Source organism: Typopeltis vanoorti, chromosome 21, assembly GCF_054136105.1.
Source record: "Typopeltis vanoorti isolate ZY-2024b chromosome 21, IOZ_Tvanoo_1.0, whole genome shotgun sequence".
NCBI classification, from domain to species: Eukaryota; Metazoa; Arthropoda; class Arachnida; order Uropygi; family Thelyphonidae; genus Typopeltis; species Typopeltis vanoorti.
In genome coordinates, this window is record NC_143569.1 from 80,404,409 (window position 1) to 80,431,035 (window position 26,627).

Here is a 26,627-nt window from a genome sequence, read left to right on the forward strand (position 1 = left end):
TCAGCATATTCTTCAATAACCATGTAATCTGATGTGCTGTTTTTGGCAACCTTTGCAACATGTCCTCTAAAAACTTAAGTTTTCTGTTCACAATAATCCCCAAGTCTCTTGCCTCATCAACTTCTTGCAGTTCAGTTCCATTAATATAGTACACAGCATTTGATCTCATCCTCCATAAGTGCATCACCTGACACTTAGCCACATTAAACTGACAGCCATTTATCATAGCCCATACCACCATCATATTTAAGTCATCCTTCAAGATATCTACATCACTTTCATTGACTATTGTTCTTCCCAAATTTGCATCATCAGCAAACAAGTGGATATTTCCTGTCAGATTATTTCCAATATCATTAATGTACAAATTAAACAACAAATGACCAAGTACTGAGCCCTGAGGTACACCACAAGTCACTTGCTTTCTCCTGGACTCATAGGATATTCATTTTTATCCTGTTTAACATGAGGTAGCTGTTTCCTATTTCAAATAGGAAATAGCCTTCAGATATGTAGTTACTCTTCAAAAATGTAGTTTGTGTATTATTTTAATGTTTCGTTAAGAAAACAGTGTAAATTTTAGAGATTAAAATATCTTGCATTGTAAGTACTGTAATAACAAGGAATGTATGCATGTATCATATGACTGATCTCACTAAAAACAGGATGTGAATGAAAAATTACTTTATTCATACTTGATAGAGATCTGACCTTACATAGCCATGAACACTATTCGGACCAAATGTCAAAGTTCACACGTGCCAGTTCCAAGGCGCATCTGATATCCACGTAAAAATACCATTCACCAATACTCTGGAATTAGCCATTCCTTAATTACTAGACTTCACTTCTACCACACTTTACAATATATTTCACAGTGAAGTTAATTATTTTTTTTAGTTTTACTTTTTTTTAGTGCCTGTCTAAACATCAATTTTAAAAAATTAAGAGAACTTTTTTATTTTTGGATAGGTGACAGCAAAATGTGAGAATCTGCAACTAAGAGAACAGCAAAATCATGGAAGTCACAAAATGGGATTTTTTTTAATGGCAGTGTAGGTAATTGAAGTAAGTGCAGCGAGATAGCAAGATACACATATCTAGTGCAAATCCCATGGAGATCGTACAAATACACAGAACAGCCAAAAAGGAATAACCGAATCATTCCACGGTTTATTTATCATCGAGCAATCATTCCAAATTCCAACTTTTATGTTAAGCATCTTTCATTATATCCAGAACCATAAATTAAGGGCTAGTTCTACAAAATAATCAGTCTTAAATAATATACAAAAAAATTCCCTTAAAAACAATTTAGTTTTGAAAGCCATGCTTAAAAATGTGTTTTACAAAAGGAAAAGGTACATGAAATTTTTTCAAAGGTCATTTGAACTAACTTCCACTGAATGGATAAAAGTTTATTCAGATATCTTCTTTGTTAGCTTTAATAGTATTTTGGGTGGGAGAACTTTGAGATGAAACCAATAATCGATCCATTTTATAAAGGATTGTGATGCAATCATTTTGACAAGAGATAAAGTAAAGTTCACAAAACACCAACGTATCAAGTACTGCTAGTAAGTACTTTGGTTACACTTTCAACAACTAGGAGAAAAAATAATAAAAAAATTTATATATATAAATCTTCATTTTTTTTTTTTGTTCACTGTAATTCAAAAATACATACTGACAAGCTCAATGAATATTAAATGTTCATCAGAACTGATTCCTGAATTAAAAATTTAATGACAGTATTATTCAATATTTATTTAAACTTTATATAACTAACAAAACACATATAACAGTTTTCCTGGAAAACACATTCCTTCATTTGAAGCCCCCCCCCCCTTTTCCCCACAGTTGTTGAAGTTTCACATATATATATATATATGCACCATTTTGAGATAAAACATTTCAAAAATGACATTAAAATTATTTAATTAGGTCAATTTTTATTTATTTATTATCTCTTTCATAATTTCTAGTTTTGAAACAATGTTACAATATATACCTCCTAGATGGTAACATTATTCATTTAGAAAATGCCTAAAACCATTCAGAAAAGTACAGAATTACCAAAATTATCTTATGAAGGGGGTGGGGAGTGGAGTAGTAAACCATCTCCAAGCAGCTTGAACATTTTTAAATTTACAACCAACCAATGAACATTCATGAATGGATGTATGAAAAGGAAGGAGAAAATAGATTCCAAAGAGAGAAGTGAATTCCTATTTATCTATGCAAAAATAAAATTAATATACTGACATATACTTACTGGTAGCCCTCTATATAATAATCTGATTAAGAAATTTTAGAAAAATATGCCAAAATGTGAAAAGTAATTGCACTAAAGAATTACAATTTATTGCTAAATTTCTGTTATCTATTTTATATAAAATAATTATTTTTCACATTAAGAAGTTTAAATAATACCTAATAAGGGTACACCTATATAAATAACCAACATATTTATTTTTTTTTAGGACCTAATGGCTAGTCAGGATGCCAATTCCTGCTCTCTAAAATGTGCAAATGCAGTCTCCTTTTAAATATTTCAGGAAACAGAATATTTGTACAGTATGCCAAGATTTTATAAAAATTAATATAGTAACTAGACCAACTGTGACAAATTTTTCACTCTTTTTCTTAACTAGTACTGAAATAAATGTTTGATATTGCATAAGAATTAAAGATGATGTCATTATAAGGTAGGAAAAAAAAAAAGAATGCATATCAAAATACACAAGTCACAAGCTTATGGCTAACTCAACAAATGTTGAAAGATATTTTGCCAAAATTAAATAAATTTAAACCATAAGTTTTAAAAAGGTCACTAACTTTTTTTAAAAAAGTTATCTCGTTAATTTCACCTGAGTTGGTAAACCATCTCAAGAAGTTTTGGTCTGTATGCAAATATAGCTCCAAACTCCTAAGTTAATAACCAGATTACTTATTCCTGACACTTCCAAGCTGCACAGTTTGATTATATATTTTGCGTATACAGATGCATACTTTATATATCCGTATGTATAAAATATCTCATCAGTACTTTGTTATAAGCTGAATGGACAGTAAAAATTTTCTTTTTCAAATAATGGGGTTCTATCAAACAACTGATAAACGAATTGACTTATCATGTTGCATACTGATTATTCATGAACCCTCTTTAAATTTTCAAGTTACTAAATTAAACAAGAGATGAAAAATCTGCTGAGTGAAAATACTACTAGTTTATAAAGACAACTAATGTATTTTTAGAACTTATAAAGAACACATATGCATACTTGCCGACTTTCAAAGTTGAGAACAGGAGTATTTTTTGTCCAAGGAAAAATGGAATATCTGGATCATATTTTGAAATTTGATACATTTTTAATGGCTATATTATCAATATTTCAACCTTAAATTCAATATATATATATATATATATATATATATATAAAGATAAGCTGAAATTTGAGGCGTTTTTATGTCACCTTTTTTGTCTTACCAACCCGTAACTAGGGGGGGTACAGGTGCCAGGGGGTGGAGCCCCCCTAGTGTGTGTGTGTGTGTGTGTGTGTGTATTAATGTAAAATGAGCTATAAACTATAAAAAGTAACTCATTTTACATTAGGATTTTTCATACAGTTCTTTGCAGGTATTTGATTAATAAAAGTTTGTTACAAATTACTTAATCTTGAAATTATGGCATTTCCCAATCAAAACTGATGTGTAACTACCAATCTATCTGTAAATCTGAGTGGTGAAGATTTTAGAAAGCTGGCAAGAACTTGTATACAGAAGCTATATATACAGGATTGACTGATAAGATATACTTTGCAAGGAACAGCAGATTTACTTAAAGGGTGAGTAATTTGCTTGTAGTTTATAATAATGTTATAGCTACATTTATAAACTAATGATATTGTTGAACTTAGCTAAGGCATTTAGCAGGATACCACATTACTGTTGCATAAATTACAGGATATAAGATCGGAATATAAATTAATGATTTGAATCAGAGGATGGCTGACAGATGTTACAATGTGGTATTTGGAAGTTTGCCAGATACAAGGTCACCAGTGGTGTTCTCTAGGAATCAGTCCTTGTTCAATCTGATATTAGGAAGGATCTGACAGATGTTCCAACTGTTTGTTAATAATACAAAGATAGGAAGGGCAATCAGGAATGCTACTGACATGCAGCACTTACAAAATGACCCGAATAAGGTGGAATTGTGGGCAAATGATAATGGTTGTCAATTCAGTATTTGTAAGTGTAAAGTTATGCACTTGGCTGTGATGAAATTTCCAACAACATATTAGACTTGTAGGATTGTACATAGAGAAAACAATGAGGCTTAGGATCTCAAAGGTTTGGTGGATAAGAAGTTCAAAGGCCACATAACAAAGATTGCAATATAATTAAGGAATACCATTTGATGAAATTTTTAGTTATATGGAAGTTGGGGATAGAAAACAATTGGGTATCTGTTGAAATGGTGTTTGTGTGTGATTAAGAAAGGGGAAAGCACTAGATTTTTCTCCCACAGAGCAGTGAGTGAGTTGAACAGCTTGCCTGTTGAAGTGGTGAGTGCATCTACTGTGAATGAGTTTTAAAGCATGTATGACAGCTGGTGTGGATGATGTGTGGCTTCCCTCAAATAAGTCCTTGACTCCATGAAGATCTCTGATACTACTACTACTAATAATAATAAATCATATGTTAATATTATTATACAAGAATCCCTATAGGGTTAGAAGACTCATCATGGAAGCCCATGCTAACTATTACTCACATCCACTCTTTTTATAATTCCTTCTGTATTAATCTGATAAAATCCCTTAACTAACTTGAAGCTCTTATCATATCTCCTCTTTTCCTCCTATCCACCAACCTCTGTAATCCACATTCCCTCAAATGCTCTTCATAATTAACACTCCAAGAGTCCTGATATCACTTTGGACCCTCTAGTGTTTTTACATCATAATGAAAACCAGGTGACCAAATAGTCCACATGTAGTCTGGCCAATGTCTTATATATAGAGGCACCACTTCCTTATCCCTTTTTATCATAGCAGCAATATAACGTGCAGTCTTTGCAACACTTGCAATGTGCCCTCGGAACTTCAGTCCACCGTATACCATTACTCCAAGATCCTGAATCGCATCCGCTTTCTGAAGTACAGCTCCACCAATACAGTATGCAGACCCATATCTCTGTATCCCAAAGTGTAACATCTTGCATTTATTAATATTAAAACTGCAACCCCACTCGTTTGTCTAAGCTAAAAGTCTATTCAAATATTCCTGTAGAGAATTAACATCAGCACTATTTCTGATAATTCTGCCTAACTTTGCATCATTGCCAGTAAATTCACATTTGAAGTCATTCAGTCATTTGAAGATTGACAGTCAATTCACATGAAATATCATTAACAAATAAGTTAAACAGTAGAGGGCCCAAGAACAGAACCCTGAGGCATGCCATTGGTCACTTCCTTTCCTGAGACACTGCTCAATCATACACAACTTGCTGATATCATTCAGAGACCCAATCTCTGATCCATCTAACCAATATACTATCTATTTCTATCCTCTGCAGCTTGTACACCAACTTATCATGTGGTAATCTATCAAATGCTTTTGCAAAGTCCAAAAATATCACTGTATATGATTCTCCCTTATCCACCACATTTATCACCATTTGTTTTATCATAAAACATAAGCAGATTGCTAAAACAATGCCTGTCCTTCACAAACCCATGCTGACCATCACAGAGAATCTCATGTCTATCAACCCACAATGCAGAATTTGAGGACAACACAACAGATGATACAATGACACAGATGTGGCATGTAGATATAAGGAGTTTACAATAGCACTATATAAGGCCTTGATCAGGTTGTATATATGTATTCTATTTCTAACCAATTTTTTCAACACTTTGATCACAACTGCAGATATACAAACTGGTCTATAATCATATGTTAATGATATTGGCAGATTATTATTTACATAAGCATACACAGATATTTGGAAATGATACAAAGTTAGGAAATATATCAGTAAAACTAATGTGACTCACCAGGAGAACTTGTTTAGAATGTAAAGTGCAAGGTTTGAAATTTGGAAGGCAATGATGAAATGCTGCATCTCTAATTATGGGAATATATAGAGAAGAAAGTGGAAAGGATAAGGGGGACCTGGAAATGAACAGTACACAAGGCCTGAAAATAAGGACCACAATGCAGAATTTGAAGACAACACAACAGATGATACAATGACACAGATGTGGGTATGTAGATATAAGGAGTTTACAATAACACTATACAAGGTCTTGATCAAGTTGCAGATGGATGACTATGTGCTGATTTAATTAACTAGTTTTAGAGAAGGTTAAATGATCAGTATCAGGTCTCTGGAATCTTACCAAATATCATGTGGTAAGATAATATGATCAGATTAACAGAAGTAACTTTGTAAACTTTGTAACTCAACTATCACATGGGAGAACTATGCCCAAAACTAATGCCCAAACTGGGACTGTTTTACACATCAGGCTTGATTAGAGAATATCTTTTGAATGTGGTTTTTGAATATGTTTCAACTGTGAATACGTCATACTTCTTTTTTTCCACTAAAGCCACAGAATTTAAATTTTTAACAAATTTATGTTTAAAAAAAAAAAGAGATTCATATGGTATATTAAATAATGTATACTTGCAGATTAACCACATGCAGTGAGTAATTTCTAACAAACAGGTAAATGCTAGCCTATCCTTCCACACAGATACGAGACCCTTCAACACTTCTGCGCATGTCAACAGAAGGAGAATCCATTCTGATAACAGGGTAATCAATCCATATTGTGGGATGAGTTGTTTATTATTACATGTCAGAAAATTAACTTCTCTTTTATGATCATTGTAGTTTTTAAAGTGGTAACTATTTTGCTTGTATAACAGTTGGAAAATTTTACCTATAAAGCACGTGATTTCGCGTGTTGTTGATCAATTCGTTCATCGCCTTATTTCTTTCTCCCTTTCAACATGAATTGGCTCTTCTTGGCAGTCTGCCAACTAGAGCTGTCGCTTATGTGGTCCAACTATATATATATATATATATATAAATATTTTAATATTTGGGAGCAGAGGTGGGTGAAGGTATCAATCAACCACTGTACCAACCTGGACATGTATATACACCCATAATTACATGGATGCAAAGTGTTCGTTGAAGGCAATATAATCATTGAATATTATATTATAGAAAAAATCATATATAGATATGAAGTGTATATTTTTAATATATTTGATCCACACAGCCGGTTGGGTGGTTAAGTTGCAATGTATTTTCACACACTAGACACAAAGGACTTCAAATGGCAATTTATGATAAATTCGTCATCTACTTGATTCCCCCCCCCACACACACACTATTTTGCTCTGCTGAATCTTTTTCTTTATATTATAAAATGGTTACAAGCTGCATTCTGCATATGCCAATTATACATGTCAAAAAACCTGAAATTTAATGTGTTAATTAAGTTATCATATTTATTGCAAGTGGTGGGGAGGAGATGAAGTTGAAAAATGGCAGGTATGCAACTGATTTCTCTTTGCCATTAAGATGCGTGGTGTATTTTATTTATGTTCATTCTGTATTTTCAGCAATTAATGCTGCTTTTCAGTAAAAGAATAAATAGATTTTTCTCTTTTATAATATGATATGTGTCAATTGAAAGGATTAAAAAAAATATCCTACATCCTATGAAACTTTAACCAAAATAGTTTCCTCCTAATTACCTGGTTAGCATGACAAGACTTTTTATTGGAAACATTCGAGTTAAGATAGAAAGAAACTAGTAAAAAAGTGTTGTTTCTAGCTAAACTTATGTAAGATAAAGAAACAAACTTCATAATGAGCATTAAGATGCTATATTAATTAAATGTTTCTGAAATTTGATAATTTTGCTTAGCAAATTCAAAGCACATTTTGTGCTAAACTCTGAAATCTTCAGTAAGTTGTATTTTAAAATTTACGTGCTTATATATATATTTATGAATATATAATATAATATAATATTCACATATAAATTATTACAAATTGCATAAAATTTGATTCATTCCAATTTTTATGTATTTTAGTAAATAATGAAATGATTTCCACAGCCAAAATACTGTAGTTTAGTTTGTACTTCATCCAATTAGGCATATTAATATTCAAACTTATAAAGCTATAAAAATATGTGTTCAGCTTAAATGGTACTATAGAAAAATCTGAACTGCACTTTCCAAAAAGCTCTTGAAGTAAATAAAAGCCCATAATAAACTTATAAATATTAGCAGATTAATCTTTATATTCAATAACAATAAATAATTTTCATGATTATTACCACGTATGGAATTGTCAGACCTGTTGGCACTTATCTAAATAAATATTAAATAACCAAAATTTGGACAAAACTTACTGATGCAGTATTGTGATACACTGTATCAACTGATACAGAAGTGCGATATATTTAAGTCAAATCTACAGTCTTCAGTTTTCTGAGTTCATCAATATTTCATTAATTTAGATGTGTCAAAGTTCCCTGAATAAATATTTATGATCTTTTTTTTTTTTTTCTATGGTTCACAAACGTAAACTGAGATTGGTATTCCATATCTAAAAACCATTCCAGATTAATAGCCATATGCAATACAGATCTTAAACTGAATTTTTGAACCCCAAGAATAGAAACAATTCTCAGGTTGAATCTCAAATACTGGGTACGTATTCAAAAGGGATGTCAGCAAAAGGGAAGATAAAGTGAACAAGGAGCTAAGTTTCTTCACATTTACCTTAGCCTCTCTTAGTGTAACCTAAGCTGGAAGGGAAGGCCCTCAAGATATGAGAATGTAAATGCTAGTATTAATGAACATATATCACTACTGATATATTCTTTATATACCACTAGTTTTTCCCATTTAATTCATGTCATTCATTTACAATACATTATGAATAAATTGTTGATAGAAGGCAGATTTTTATTCAAAATCACGAAAAAGAAATCAACTTTTTGATTTTTCAGATACAATATATGCTGATATGCAATAGTGCCATAAATAATTCATGAAATCAGTGAATAATTTTAGCCAATACTATTTTTTTTTATTTGGATATGAATATTCAAAATAAAAATAATTAATATAAATTACTTGATTGATTTGAAATATCAATGGGTTTCTTTTCACATTCCTTTACATGGACTTAAAGAAGCTTAGTTTGTTCCAAGTCGATATAGTTTTTTGTGGAATGTCCTCCTACGAGTCCAAGAACTCGGTGGAGATAAAATAATAACTCTGTATTTTTCACAGGGGGAGAGAAAGAGAGAAAAGAAAAATAATTTCAGTAGAAAACTGAACTGTACAAGTAATAAATAAAAACATACAACCTTAGATACTAAACAATGCTGCTGGAAAAAGCTTAAAAGTACATGCACTTCCCAGTTATGGGAAGAAGAATAACTGCATGTCTACAAGATAAGAATAGCATCTCCTGCAACCCAACAGCAATATTGCATTCTGAATGCCATCTCGTTCTCTCTACACACACGCGCGCGCGTGCGCGCTCTGATCACTATAGCAAACCTGTATAGACCATAACATAAGAATAATTGGATATAGTGAATAGTTTGTAATATTGAATTTCTTTTAGCATAGCATTCTACCTAAGAAACTTTGGTCTGGCCTTCAGTGGTGTAGCTAGAGCTTTTGCCACCCAGGGCGGTCCCTGTGTTGGCACCCCCCTCAATACACACACCAAAAATACTACAAAAAGTTGAAACGACGTATAGGGAAATAAATTAAAATACTATGTTTATTTTTGAAGTAAAACTTTAATTTCAGCATTCTAAAATGTTATTTTTCTTGCTTTTCTGGTAGCAAAATCATCGATGATATTGGCCAAGTCTATTTCATTATAATGTAGGTAATTCTTAATCAATTTTATTTAGAAAAACTCCTCTCACAACTAGCAACACTTACAACAATTGTGAGGAAAATTCGCAGTAGTATTACAATATTTGGAACTGAGTTCTCGAGACTGTATTTTAGAATTAACTACAAAAGTTCAAAAAGGTTCAAAGTGCTGCCCAAGGCAGACACCCTCCACCTCTCCCTAGCTATGCCTCTGCTGGCCTTTGCAGTAGCTGTTATAGTAAAGTTTGTGATAATGAGAGTTGAGTGCATACACACCTGATTTTAAGATATTTGTTTAGATACAAATTTGGATAGCACATTTTACATATTCAACAGGACTAATGAGAAATCCATCCTCCTTGTTTTTTAAAAGAAATTAAGAAAATTCTTTACAAAATAAAATTTCTTTTTATTTTGTAAAGAATAACCTTTCATAGGTGGGAATCGCATAAAAAAAACACCAACTAAAATATATGGTATTATAATTAAAAGATCTTTGAGAGTTGCTGGCATAATTTTAATTCTGAATCGATTCTATAGGAGTAAATAAACAGTTTGGGGGGGGGGAGAACTGGTGCTGCACAGAAGGGTGGAGCTCCTAGTTTTTTGAACAATATACGAACAATAATGGAGGCAGAAAATGGACATGATTTTATAATAAACAGTTCCTATTTTAGTTTACTTTTTAAATTACTTTTAAATTTAAAAATAATTTAAATAATTTAAAGTTTAAAAATTTTAAACTTTATAATTCTGACAAAATATAAACTTTAGATTTAAAGTAAACTTGTCAAAATTTTAAATTAACTATGCCACACCTGCAAACCCACCTGTTTAGAAATGTGGAAAGCATGAAACTAAGGTCAACAAATGTAGAAAAAATATTTTGCATGAATGGGTTGATATCTTATGCCAAAAATAGTAAATGTGCCCTATTGCATTACGTTAACAATATATTAACTAAGCAGAGGTTATTCACTATAAACAATAGTTATAACCATGCAATGTGCATCAAATTATGAATTTAATCATTTCAATTCTTCACTGACCAGTTTTCGAATGGGTTTAGCAGGAATGATATTTTTAATGCTTGTAAGTACAAGTATTAAAAATGTTATAGGAAATTACAGAATTATATTTAGTTACACAGCCTTGTGACACTAAAGATATAAAACCTCAATAAAGACATGATTGTCATGAAATTTCTTGCATGTGTGTGTGTGTGTATATATATATATTTATTTATTTATTTTACATTTTTTCAACTGATTTGCAATATTGAAGCCAATCTCGTTTACATCTGTAGATCATTAAAAAACCTCTTAAAATATCCACTCATGCATGCATGACATTTTAATTAAAAAGATCGTGAATAATTTTATCTTATACTGCATGCAATAATAAAAAGGGTGAACATCAGTCAATTCCAAAAAAAAGTTGACAGCTTACATAAAAATATCAACTGCAATTTGTAAATGCATTATTGTTGTTGGTGTAAAAATTTCTGAAATTGCCTATACAAGATCATTCTTTAAATCTTTAATTCAAATAAACTTAAATTAAACCTAAAATCTAAGATTCATTATTAATGTTTGTAAATTTATGTATAGTTCTTGTTAAAAACAAGAATTTAAAAAAAAAAAAGTCAAACACCAATTTCTTTGTGCATTTATAACTTTTAACTTCAAAGATTATAAACTATAACAAAATATTATTAGCATTATAACCTTTTGCCTAATATTTCAACATTTCAAATGACAGAAATGAACTTGACAATCCTTGAAAGCCCATTTAAAATGAAATTTCTCTACCAACGTTCTAAAAAAAAATTTTTTTTTAATGAAACAAAAGCATCTCTTAGCATTTATTTATGTGGGATGTACATATATATTATTTTAGTTAATGTAAAAGTAGTTTTTGTTTCTAGATATTCATTTCTATGGTATAAAAAGAAACAGTTAATAATTCTGTATATGCTATACTTACATAACATATACTACATGTAGCCCATCTACATTGAAAGCATTTATTTCAAATTAATATCTTAATCTCCTTGAGAGAAGAAATATTAATACAAAACATCGTGTTACTTTGGACTTTTAGAAACAGCAAACTATTCATAAACAGACAAAATATTGCACAAGTATTTGGGACCAAATGGATATTAAGTTTCACCATAACAAATTACTTTTAATATGTGGAAGGAAAGAAAAGATAAAGATTTTAATCATAATTCTGATAAGCATAAGTCATTTTTTTATATGCTGAGATACTGTATGCAAAATGTAAAAGAAAAGAAGGTTCTAAGGAATGAAGTCTACTGCCAGTTTTGCATACATTATCAAATGAAGACTTGGAATATTTTCATTTGTTAAAAAACCAAAAAAAACCTTCAACATCTAGATAGTTTCCCAAAGCAAATATTATTGGATAGAAGAGGAAGTTTATAAAAATACATGGAAAAAGAGCATTTAAAGTGTAGCATTTTTATGCTATACTGAATAATAACTTTCATCGTGAAAAGTTTCAAGTAAGAAAATTAACACTTTGGCATTGACAAAACTTAATATGTTATACATAATTAAGTAATTAGGACTGCGAAACCAATGATTATTAAGATAAAATATCTAGATAAAGGGGAACATAATTTTAATTAAGGTATAAAAATTATTTCTAATCAGATTTAACTCTGTATTCTAAAGCAGTGCTTCCCAAACTTCTGGATGTCAGGGTTCCCTTTGGAAAAATTAAAATATTTCACACACACCCCCCAGAAAAAAATCGTAATATAGATATTACAATTTTTTTTCGATATATTATTATAATATTTTTTATATTTATATTCAATAAAAAATATACTGTATTGAATTTAAAATATTAAAATATTTCACGGCTCCCCCTCGAAAAAAAATCGTAATATAGATATATATTATTATACTATTTTTTTATATTTATATTCAATACAAAACATACTCAGCGAATATTGCAAAAATCAAATGCAAATACTACATTTTTATCATCTTACATACACATTTAACATGGCACATTATCTCATATTTTTATATAGATAGATTATATTGTTATTGAACTTATTGTACATTTGCAGTGAGCACATGAAACATAAAACGATTAGTAATAAAGAAAGAATTAAAAACTTAAAAGAAGTTTAATAACAATTTAATGTGATGGATGTGTTTCAATATTGCTACACAAAAAGTCAATATCAGTTGAAATATTTGAAACTGCAATTCTTAGATTTCTGCTTTGAAATGAAACTTATATGAATGAGCATATATTTACTAATATTCATTAAGTGCCGAAATACGCAGGAAGCAAAATTTGTGAACCCGCACCAATGGTGATTTTTTTTCCATTAAAATATAAAAAATAACAAAAATGAAATAATAAATAATAATAATTAAATACATTTCTTTTAAGATAAAAAAATCCACTTAGTCTTAAAACATTTTAAATTTGTTTTCATTATTTCACGGCCCCCCTCAACAAAACCTACGGCCCCTGAGAGGGCCATGGCCCACAGTTTGGGAAACGCTGTTCTAAAGTACAGTAGTTTTGTTCTTGACAAAATTAACACTATTAATGGGTCACAGATTAAATTGATATGATAACCCATTTGGGGACAACCAGTTATTTGAGGGTCGAATAGACTGCTGTAGTTATATAACAGTAAATTAGATGTTCAAGCATCATTGAATTAACATGGTAACTTACTTTTAATTTAACAAAAATAACAATAGATAATTTTTATGTTTAGAACTGTATAGCTGCCCAAACATACAGAAATTAAGATCAGCAGTAAGTAACTTCTTTGGATTCTTATTAAAATTAAGACTACTTAAAAAAAAAAAAAATTTTTTTTAAAAAGTAGAGTAGGATCCGAACTTTAAAATAGTCATAACATTACGCATACAAATGAACCAAAATATTCATGAGCGTAGTGTAATACCAAACTATATTACTAAGTGAAATCCAACTAACCATGTTTATCTATTTATGTAATTAATCACATTTTAAAAACTGGATACATACAACTGTAGTGCCTCTGCACAACAACAATTCTCGATTTTTATTTATTTCAAAAAGACTCCAAAGAAATAAATTTTTAAATATTACATTTAACCTAAAAATTACAGTACAGAAACAATATATTTTAAAAACATGATGAAATCTTTCATAAAACATATGAAATCTGAAAATCAAAATATTAATTCAGTCATTTTGCTTCTTTAACGAAAAAGAAGTATTTTCTAGTTTGATTCATCTAAAGGCATTAAAATGTAAAATTAAAAAAAAATACTGCAGTTCTCATTTTATTTTAATTTGCCAAACCTTCAATATCTAGATAAGACTATTTTTTTAATTTTGCAAAACAAGTGGAAGAGAAAGGTTTAAAAAAAAATTTACACAGAGAAAAGCATTATTTTCAGTGCTACAAGAACTGAATAAGAACTTTCATTATGAAAAGTTTCAAGTAAAAAATTAAGGACATGGCATTGACAACTTAATATGTTGTTAATTAACTTGAAAAGTTCTGGATTCTTTTTCTTTTCATTTCCAGAAACTCACTGGAGATGCTAGGTTCACATGAAATGTACAGAAATCCAGCTGTTTTTGTCAGCATATATGTACTAACAAAATTTTACGCTTAATTTACATGCCGTAAATAAACAAAAACCTATCGAGGTTTTTTTTATTCATTTATTTTGCAGTATTCAGTATGAGAATACTGGTTCTAATTGAAAAACCTCCTTAATTCCAGTTTATGGTACATTTTATGTATGTGTTTTATTGCCCCAATTAAATGATTTTCAACCAATAATTCCTAAGTCCATACATAACACAAAGGAAGTTAAAATATTCATTTCATTTGCTCTTTCTAATGCTGCAAACATAGTATTTTATGGCTCCGAAAAGGTATTCTCACATCAGAAGTGACAAAACACCAACATTCATTCACTGGTACCTCAGTCTCCACCTGGAAACCATAGACACATTCTGTGGCTACATCTTCACATATCCTCCCTTCGACCACCTAATGATGGGAGGGCACATTACAACAATAGGAGGAGGCACAACAACACAATATGTGACACCTCTGCAGCATGCAGTAGAAAAGAGGTCCTCACCTCAATCTGCATCTCCTAGATACAGAGATTTACTCAACAGTTCATGATTCCTAAATTTACCATGAGGAAGTCTTATCTTTGAGCCTGTACACCCATTGTGTGTGGTGGGGCAGACTGACTGCCAGCTCCATTAATGTTGGTATTGTTGTTGAACGAAGGGGAAGTAGAATATAAACATGTTCCTGTTGGAGAACTGGCCATTTTCTCTGAGGCAGACATCTTTGAGAAGGCGAGGAGGGTATCTGGAAAATTGGGAGGTGTGGCTGGTGTATTTGCTGGAGTACACATCTAGAAAAAGAATGTGAAAACAGGTTATACGTAAGAATTATTGTGGTTAAAATATTATCGATATAAAAAATATTACATTAAGTCAATAAAAATTTCTGCTGCTATCTTTATTATTACTTCAACCTTATATCAGGAAACAGTCTATCCAGGATAACAAAATTACAAACTCTACAAATTACCACAAATTCCTCTGTATATTAAAGTAAATGCATTCAAACTATGATGTTTTGAGGGAGAGAACAAGGCCAACTCAGTTGGTTCTGGAAATTATATTTATATATCAGCAGCAGGTGAATCACATACGGATTATCAATGCTGTAGTCCTACAAAACCAGTATGCAACCCACAAGCTTCTCTTCCCTAATTTAAATAAACAATGCATTTTTTTCTGCTTATAGCTCATTGGTAGATTAGCATAGTAAACATTTGATACTACACTAAACCCAAAGATAGGAACAATAGGACTGAACTGTGGGAGATGGATGGTGTTCAACTCCCCCTAGTCTGACCAATGTACATCCAACCACAGAAACGGTACATTTTATAGCCACCAGGATGTTTGAAGAAAGGAATACTGCCATTAGGAAGTCAAAAAATGCTTTGAATTGTCTGAACTGGTTTATAAGAAACACCGAGGCCCATTTCTGCAGTACAGATTTTTGAAGTCACTCCTAAATATGGTAAGAAAGCAGAGTATGTATATCTAATGTCTGTGATGGCACATGGTGATTTTTTTTTTTTTTTTTAATGTACAGCAACTTCCACCATGCAGTTGGTTTCAGAACAGCAGTGTTAGGGCACCTTCAAATTTCTCCATGTACAAGTTTGCAATTAGTGTCAAGAGAGAATCCATAATCAACCAATATTGTTTAGTATAAATTTTGCCTTGCCATACAAAGGAAGAGTGAAAGCAGAGCTTAAAAAAAAGTTCCATGGTATCAAATAGACATGAATCTTCTATATGAGAAATGCTAGTCATAAATAATGATATTACACCCAAAACAGGATGGTAGATTTGTTTAATTGAATTTCTGAAGAATTTTTTAAGAGTTAGGACTTCATGAACCTCAGAGCCTCTGTAGCTCAGCTGATATAGACGAAACCTTAAGCCTTTTGGTTGGAAAGACCTGGTTCGATTCCCATCCATGACGTGAGGAACCTTTATCTAGTCTCTTTTTGATTAAAGGTGAATTAGCTGGTCCCATATGGAGGTAGATGGTTTTTTTCATCTGGAAACTCGTGTTTTTCGTCCCTCAGAACAAGCAAACCAGTCAGTGAACACACACGGATCTACAGTCATAAAATGCATACTTAATCTCTTATTAGTAGGGTTCAACCAGTCCTAAGGAATGGGAGGAACCCCCATATGAATAAATAATTGTGATTCTTCAAAGTGAGAGGAAGGTAAGAAAACTGATGCCATCCTTTACCAGGCAGAAGATGGTGCCAGATTTGTAAAGTTTTGGTAAACCATACAACCTTTATGATATGTGTGTGTACGTTTATATATCTGGCCCAAGCATGAAAGGTCACAAAACCCTATAGCATATTAGTGCCATCTGTGGGCAAATGGATAAGAAGTAAGGACGAATCTGTTCAGTTTTTTTCTTTTCTTTTTTTTTTTTTTCAAAAGAAAAGGTTGTATTCTTTGAAGGAGGCAGAGTGGGGAGACCTATAACATATCAGTATTCTGTGTGGCAAAAGAAGATGAAGTAACATATAGAAGATGCTAAATTTTATTTTTAATTAGCCCAGCCAAGCATGTTGATCAATTCATTTGTTTTCCTATGATGATCATTTTTCATTCCTAAGTGAAAAGATCTGGCAAAAGAGCAATAAATTTGTCTTTATAGTCTATAGCAGTGGTGTTCAACCTTTTTTACTACGCGAGCTACTTTTCTATAAAAAGTTATATATAAGAGAGTAGATCGCTGAATAAGTTATTCAGCGATCTACTCTCTTATATAGATCACGTTCCCTCAACCTGATATCTGATTACGCACAAATAAACAACTAAAAAAAATACACAACTAAAAACTTTATTTGTGTATTTAAAAATTTATTTATCACTTTTAATTATTTTAATACAACAAAAAAAAAAAACCAAATATATTGGAATAAAATATTTATTTCTCTATTTTGGAAAACCAAAGTTAGAAAAAGCAACAGATTGATTACAAACTCACAAGTTACAAAAAATGCTGGTTGATTGAAAAAAAAAAAGTTAATGTGAAATTTGGCATTGTTTGGACCTTGCAATATTTTCAGTCAAGTTGATATGAAGAAGTGGCCAATCGCAGACAATCATCCAACTGCTCATTTGTAATTTGGTTTCTTAATTGATTTTTTATGACAGTCATATTTGAAAAAGTGGATTCTGACAAGTATGTCGATCCGAAACACGACAGAATTTTTTACGCAATATCAGTTAATATTGGGAATTTTTCATGTGTATACTTCCAAATGACTTCATTGTTTATTATCTCAGGTTCTACTTCAGCTTAGTTTATATCAAACAGCCCACTAATTTTATTTGAAATTTCTGTGATGTTCAAGTTTTCTTGAAATGGATTATTGATAAAAGATACAATCATTTCAGTTTTATTAAAATCTTTAAATCTTGAATTTATTTCAGAATGATATAATCACGTAATCACAAGAAAGATATTTATTTAACCAAATATTTCGGTCTGGAAATAGCAGGCCATCGTCAGTGGTAATACAAGAACAGTTTAAAAATACAAGCTAGAATACTAACAATAGATCGTTAAAATTATAACACGCTGCATGATGTTAAATCACTAAGTATGAAACGGAATATTTTGAAGTACAAACATGATTGAATTTGCTATTAAAAAAAAAAAATAATTAATTAATGAGTAATCTTGATTAGACTTTCCCAGATTTTTGATATAGATATACAGTCATTACGATTCGGGTTGGGGCGATGGAGCAAGGCCTCCACGCTTTCCTTGAACAAACGTTCCAACCTATAACAGGATCTATGTAAGAGGTGAGTCTTGGTCCAAGACTCATAGATCCCGTTATAGGTTGGATCCGGGCAGCCTCTCTGACAGCGACTCTGGACTGGGCGGCCTCCTCTCTGACAGCAATTCTGAAACCAGGACCCCTTCTGCTTACTTCAGTCCCTTTTTATTAGGCCTCCTCTGAGACCTCGCATGAAGTTTGGCAACCCCCAAAGAATCGGTATGAGTCTTTCATCTTAAGTTTCAAGTTCAGCACACCTTTTGTTCTCCTCTGCTTTCTTTTGATTGTAAGTTGCCGGCCATCAGAAAGTTGTTTGATCTCTTTCTGACTGACTTCGGAGATGTTTACACTTAGAGCCTGCAAGCCTTACTCATACATACAAATTTCAATAACAATCTTTCTAATGCCGCCATGTACAGCTTCGAAGACAAAAATATTGCCTTTGTTTTTAACACTCTAACATATTCTTATTAAAGCAGTATATACAGTTAGCTTCAAAAGAGTTATTTACAAAAACATCTAATACAAACTATACGGAGACAAACAAAGTTTATTTTTTTACAATATTCACATGGGACTTAACCTAAGTAAAAAATCGATGTAATGTACTTTGGAATATTTAATATTTAAGCTACAATCGAGTTTTTACACTTTGCTTATAATTGTATTCACTCAGCTCACTGTTTGACTTCCACTGAATCAAATTAATTCATTTACCCGGACTTATAAGAAAATTACTGATTTGACAATTTTAAAGAAAAATAAATAAACAATAGCAATACAGCAATACACTTAAAGTGAATTAAAAATAATACAAAATAATAAAGTACAAGCAATTAGGAAAAAGAAAACCAGGACGTCCTCTTAAACGATTCAACTATGACTTCTAAGGTCGGAACAGGCCATGCTAGGCCTAAATCCTTGATACACATGATGATGATGACAAAATAATGATAAATAAAATATTATGTTTTCAGTTTTAATTAAATTTGGAAGTAAGGAGGAATACACACGAGATCGACCAAAAATCGCTCTGCAATCGACGGGTTGAGCACCCCTGGTCTATAGTGTTCTTGATTACTGATGCATTCCTTTTATCTGCACCAACAATTGTTATATTTATGCTGTCATAGTTCCTTAAGAGCATGTGTATATATTAGATGCTAGTCTACATATGAGACAGAAGCATATTATTATTATTATTATTACCACCCCAAGACCTTATGGAGTCAAAGACTCATCTGGGAGGTCCTTACACACACAGCTCATCATACATAAACAAAATCAAACTCTTTGCAGACACCACATTCTCAGGCAAGGCATTCCAATCATTCCAATCAACTCTGCACGAAAAAAACCTGCCTCTCACTCCCCTACTCACACCCTCTTTATACAGTTTCCAAGGATGACCTCTGGTTCTCCCCTGATCTCCCACTATTCTCTGTAAAACCTCTCCAGCATTGATCGTATAACAACTCCTTACCAACTTGTAGGTCTCTATCATATCTCCCCTCTTCCTCCTGTCCACCAGACTCTGCAAATTACATCTTCTTAATCTTTCCTCATACTCAACATTCCAGGGGTCAGAAACTACCTTAGTCTCCTTTGGACCCTTTCCAACATCTGTTCATCCTTCTGAAAACCCGGTGACCAAATCTGGGCACAATAGTCCATGTGTGGCCTAATCAAAGCCTTATACAATGGAACAAGAATCTCCCTACTTCTACAAGTCAGTGTCCTCCACATCATTCCCAGAAGCCTCTGTGTTGTCTTCACAATTTTGGCGGTGTCCCCTAAATTTTAGATCCTTTTCCACTATCACCCCCAGATCCCTTATTTCCTCTACCTCCAACAATATATTCTCACCAAGCATAAATTCTGCATCCCATCTTTGTTTTTCAAATTTTAAAATCTTACATTTTGCAACATTGAACTCACATCCCCATTTACCTGCCCAATCACTCAATCTATTCAAGTCTTCCTGTAAGGCCACAACACATTCACTACACGTCATGGTTTGTCCCAACTTTGCATATCTGCAAACAACTGAATATCTCTATCCAAATCTTCACCTATATCATTAATATACAAGTTAAAAAGTAAGGGACCTAAAACAGACCCCTGAGGCACTCCAGTAGTGACTTTCCTTTTCCTGGATATCACTCCCCCATACAGAACTTGTTGATACCTATCAGATAGTCAGTCTCCAATCCAATGCACCAATCTAATATCCAACCCCATCTGCTCTAGTTTGACTGTCAACCTATCATGAGGTACTCTATCAGAAGCCTTTGCGAAATCCAAGTATATTACTGTGTATCCTTTTCCTCTGTCCAAGGAAGCAGTCACTTTATTGTAATAAGTAAGTAGATTACTAAAACATGACCTTCCTTTAGCAAATCCATGCTATGCATCAAAGATAATACCATTGTTATCAACCCAACTCTGGATCCTAGTTCTCACAAGCTTCTCCAACAACTTAACCACAACACCTGACACACACAGATAGGCCTATAGTTTGATGCTTGAGTTCAATCACCTCCTTTATGAAGTGGCACAATCTTGCATATAACTGGCTATTTTCCCTAGCTTTTGTTGACATGAATACAGGTTCCTATGGCAACAATAAATGGTTCTGGTAAACCATTATGAAGGAAATTAGAGTAATATGGAATACCATTTTGTATAAAATGGTATTCTGTATTACCCCAAAGTTTCTCATTGTCACAAATATTATTATTACGCAACACCTCCAGGGAGTCTAAGGAGTCATCGTGGGAGGGCACACTACTTTTCTTCGCTAAATACATCTCGTCCTCTCCACTACTACTACTTAATTCTCTAACTACGACACCACCATCAGCAATATTTTTTGTCTGTAAATTGCGTGTGTTCTGAAGGCAGATTTGTCTGCACGCGGGATGAAAATCCTGAGTTTCCGCGGGGGGGGGGGGGGGAATCTGCTACTACCGTATGAGATCGGCTAACTCACCTTCAACTGAAATACTAACCAAATGAAGACGAATTTAAAAAGCTTTTCATGCCAACATGTGAAATATTTTTAAAATTCAAGAACAAATAAATGTAAAACTGCTTCTTGTAAATCTTTGGGTAAATCTTATAATGAACACTGACAAGCATCGTTAATGCTCAATGATTTTATAGGAATCTATATTTCTAACGTTTCACAAGGTGTTGCATTACTGTCACAGTTTGTAGTACTTCACCTTCAGTGGCTAATTACACAAATTCTTTATCTACCTAGTATGAGTATATCCGAACAACATCAAGGGACTGCTTTTAGCAGCTTTCTCGAAGCACCCTCCCCCCTCTCGTTGTCCTACAGAAATCGTAGAAATTAACATATGCACATCTCTTTATTATCTCAATAAAATTATTTTTTACTTCCGCTGAAATCTTCGGGTGTTGCTAAAGGGCTCAAATAAGCATTCCATATGAAATCATTGAACTGAACAACGGGGGAAAAGAGGGGGGGGGGCATAAATTCTCGTGGACAAAGCAAATAGATATAGGGCAGTTTTCTTTTTAATCTTTTTTTCATCCGTTAATAAGATATTCGCCTATAAAAACTATCTCCCACTGCTAGTAGTGTTAAAAAACGTTTTCAGAAAGCGTAATATTAGGGGGGACAGAGAACCCTTCCCCCCGCCCAAAGAAAAAAAAAACACCAGAAAATTTTCAAAAAATCTTTTTCTAATTAATAAAATGATTTTTTTTTAAATTTATGTTGTGTCGTGTCCTCTATTTCTATACTGCTTATGAATTGGCGATCATTGCAGATGCTCAGTCATAGGCCGTATGCGATGCGTAGTGTGTATTCTCAAATCGTCTATTCAACTCGGCCCCCCCCCCCCCAAGATTAAATCCTGAGTGCGCTAATGCCTGCGTTCATAATAATTTCACTGGCCAACTACCGAAAATACTCGATAATGTATTCGTAAACCATGAAGCTGACCACAATGACCTCGACAACAGAAAACTTCCTAATGCACGTGACGAGAACGTGATATTAATGTACGCAGTGTTTGAATCACCTTTCAAGGTCACCGTGTATTCAACAGCAACAGCACAAACGAGACGATCGAGAAATGCGAACGAATAATTTAGCTAGAATGTAGTCACAACCTATTACTGCATTTTTTTTTAACGAAAAAATCGAAATACAATCGAAAACGGACATTCCAGTTCTAATAAAGAATTCCTAAACGTTTTCACAAACAATGTACATTTTTCTCCGTAACGTAATATTAAAATTCAGTTCTCTACAGTTAAGTTAATGGCGATAAAAACTCAAGTTTTCAATAATAAGAAAATACTTGCTTGCGCCAAAGATCGACTAATTCAGGAACCCACTAAAAAGTTCCCCCCTGGATAATTAGAAACAAACCGATAACGCCCTTTCTCTCTCCTGATGTTCTAGTATCACTATTACTAAGTGGTGCAAATCGATAATTTCAAGATTGTCAATGAAGGATCCCGAGGGAATGATCGTCAATCCTACGAGAAATCAGAGCAAAAAAAAAAAAATATTGCAAATTTTCAATTTAAAAATAAATTTCAATCTGCGCTATACATATTGGTCTTTCCGGAGTGTCATTTCCCCCTCTTTATGGCAAGCCATTCCACAATTGCTGTTCGCTGATAATACAGCATAAAATGGTCACTCATTCTTAGCTGATATGTGGAAGCTATAAATAAGCTTTTTTTTTTCTCCTTCCCAAATGAAGCCTCTCTTAGACAGAGATAACGTACAAACCGGCTAAAGAACCCACGCAGATTAAGAGGAAAAGACACTGTGTAGCGAACGGTGGATCATGTAGTCTAGAGCCGACTTCCTATATATACAGTATATCGATAATATACGAATGTTAGTTCAAATGGGTTCATCTGATTAGCAAGGAGTACCCTTTAACGTCCCATATTAGCCTCAACTCGTCGAGTCATAAATTCACAAGGCGCCGAAAACAATTCCAGGGATGTTGGCCCTTGCAGACTCGCATTCCCTGTCACGAACGATTCTTTTCTGAGATTATCAACTGAGTTGAAATCAGTGAACGAGCAGACATGAGGGTAACATTACTGTATTTCATGTTTCTGGAATCATTCGAGAACGATCTATGGTTTTGCAATATGGCGTATTACCTTGCTGGAACTAAGATGGTAGACAACTTTTGGCACCTGGTATGAGAGCGCGTTCTACGTTTAAGGCTTTTAATCGCTAGAGTGGAATTGAGAGATTATTTAACCATCAGTTTACCAGTAGTACTACTAATGTGATATTAGTTCTTAAATTTTTCGCGGATGGAGTAATACCAAACCATCACCAGGTAAAATGCAAAATGAAGGAATGCATGTGGTCGGTAACGATGTTTGATTCGTTTGACTAGATGGTCGTTTTCCATTCTTTTAGTGTTGATGTTTCTGTGATTAACTGCGTCTGCTTTTCTGAGAGGAACAGAACTCGTCCACACCACACTCATCATAGTACCAGATTATGTACTATGATGAGTGTGTACTGGTAGTGCGTTGTAGGTTGGTTCGCGTCAACACATTTCGGAATTCGTGTAGTGTAAGTACACGAATTCTTAAAGCCGCACTACTGGTCCATCAAAGAGCAGAACTGCGTGCGAGCAGGTAATCCCGCAATATTTTGACTGTTTATGTAACCTATGATAGACACGTGACACTTGCTGATGAAGCACCGGATTCCATGGAAGATGGAGTGTGGATCTACTAAACTACCTGCTCGGTGTAATTTTCACTCAAGTTGAATTTTTTTTTCTTTCTCACAAGTTAACCCCCCCCCCTTCCTATTAAAGTGACTACATTTTCACAGTAAGATATACACATCTCCACGCTTTCAAATTTAAACCGTGATACTGAAGTAATAATACTATTTATATACAAGTAATAATAATAATAAAACAAAAAGAAAAGATAAAAATAATATTAATAATCGGAAGAGCAAAGTAGGAACAAGGGTGGGAGGGAAAGTAGTAAAAGAAGTATAGAGCCAGTGTGTGTAGCCATAAATAAAAAATAACCGATGTTAATACCGTCAGTATAAAATCACACGTGGTATCTGTAGTCATTTTTCACAATGGACACAAACAGCATATTACACATAACAATTACACTTTGACAGTATGGAAATCTTTCATACTATACATTTACAATATAAATTAGATCAACACTATTCAGTCATATGAGGCAATCTCTCAATCTGTTTTTGAGTGCATAAATGATGTTCAAGATGTTACTTCATTCAGTACTTTATGATAGCTGATAAATATTCAAATGACATGGGAAATATTTGTCTAAGGAACAATTAGCAAGTTTCCATCATAGTGCGCACCATAATCTCCATTATATACAGGACATTTTAAGACAGTTTTTGTATCGACAACATATTACAGATGGCATACAGCTAATGCAAACGAGTTAGGAATGGCTGTAGCTATGATTTGATCTGTTTTGGATTTTAGTTATTTTTAATGCAACGGTTACTACGCCCCCTGTTTAGTAAGGAAAAAAAATAATAAAATAAATCCGCGAAGGCACATTAAAAAAAAAAAAAGAAAAAAGTATTAGTCCATAAGTATACCATACGTTTTCAGCGCGACTAATAATCTTCAACTTCATGTCATTTAAATTCACACTACTGAACTACAGATCTAAATGTATTTTGCTTTCTTGGAGGAATCTGGTACTTTGTGGGCATTTTTATGAGTTCAATATGACGTATTATTTACTTTCGCCATCACGATGAAATGTGCTAACCGCTTCCATTCTTTCAGGTCGGTGACCGACTGTTATCTTCCTACCTGCAACATTATTTTTGCATTATCCTTTCCCGTTATCAGGTCACTGGGCACTTTCATCGAAAGAGGTATTCTGACATAGAAAACAAGTGATCTGGACACATGCAATTTACGGAGACCGAGTGCCAATTGGTGATTGTTTGGAAAACAAACTGTTTTTGGCATTTAATTGTATCGCAATAAATAAATTTCGTGAGAATAAAAGATGTTTGGTTAAAACAGGATTAACGGTTTATTCCACCCTACCGATCTGTTTAAATAATCCATACACTTTCATGACTAGTAACTTTGTGCCTACGTGACAAGTGCTTGTTTACAGTAGCGTTGCTATGTGCAGACGTGAGTGTTTAGATTTGATACGCGGAAATGTAATACTGCATTCTCGATTTCCGCGTAGGGTTTTTTAGTGATGCGAAATTCAGTTTGATTAGAACCTGAAAGGACATGCTAAACATAAGCAAACGAATCTCTTGACAATAGCACTAGGAAATAGATTAAGTGGCATAATATATGACGCAATTTAAAACTCTTCAATAAGCAGGGTTACGTGCAGTGAAAACTCAAAGCTGATGACGCAATAAGGCCAGTTCTTGAACCACTAGAAATATAAGCAAAACTAATCAAACGACTATTCAATACTTTATTCTGCTGTACCCTGCATTTTCAAGAAAGAAAGAAAGAAAAGTGAGTTTGATAATCCTTCATGAATTAACACTTTTTATGTTTCTAACATTTTAAACGCATCTGCAAAATAAATATTCGGTCCAAATGAATATTTCACAGGCCATTCACTTCTGTGCAAAATGATGCAAAGAAGGCTCTTAAGGGGACCTTGGCTGGATGAGAAAGTACACACAACCCACTGCCAAGATTTGTTTTATTTCTCAACTTTTCTCGTCAGCTAAATGCTTACTTATTTTTAGGATCACACTGAGATTCTGAAAATAGGTATGGTATGCAGAGTTTCACAACGTATGTGTGGGTGTATGTTCTTTACAAAACCTTCGAAGTATACCTAATATAGCACTCGCTGCACTCTCGCATATATTTCATCAGGTAATTTGTTCTTAATTTCCGGTTTCGTAATTACGCGACTTTATATGGCAACCCAAGATAGAATCACATTATACGCGCACTGCCGTATACTCTGCTGTCTGATTAAAAATTTCGTGCTACCAAAAGGTGTAATCGATTAGTACATACTCTTACATATGCGCAATATGTGCCATTACAAATAACAGAATGCAGCACTCAAAGAAACATCACGTCATGCGTATTGAAGGCGCGTAAAGTGAATATTGCCATATTTCGTCTCCACAGTATGATCTCCGGTTTCTGCCTCACCTCTTTTTCGCACGTGCAGCAAGGATGACGGCTTCGCTATGCATGCTGTCCACACCGTAATTAAATAGGA

General features: G+C 33.1%; 1 protein-coding gene across 1 annotated transcript in view; it reads right to left on the reverse strand.

The window, feature by feature from the left end:
• Positions 1 to 13,992: 13,992 nt before the first annotated feature.
• LOC150095032 (UBA-like domain-containing protein 2) overlaps positions 13,993 to 26,627 on the reverse strand; it is a 102,597-nt gene continuing 89,962 nt past the window's right edge. The window contains exon 3 of the mRNA XM_090411046.1: positions 13,993 to 15,383. Coding sequence (XP_090267172.1) covers positions 15,168 to 15,383 — 216 coding nt within the window. The 3' untranslated portion in view covers positions 13,993 to 15,167. The remainder of the gene's footprint in view (positions 15,384 to 26,627) is intronic.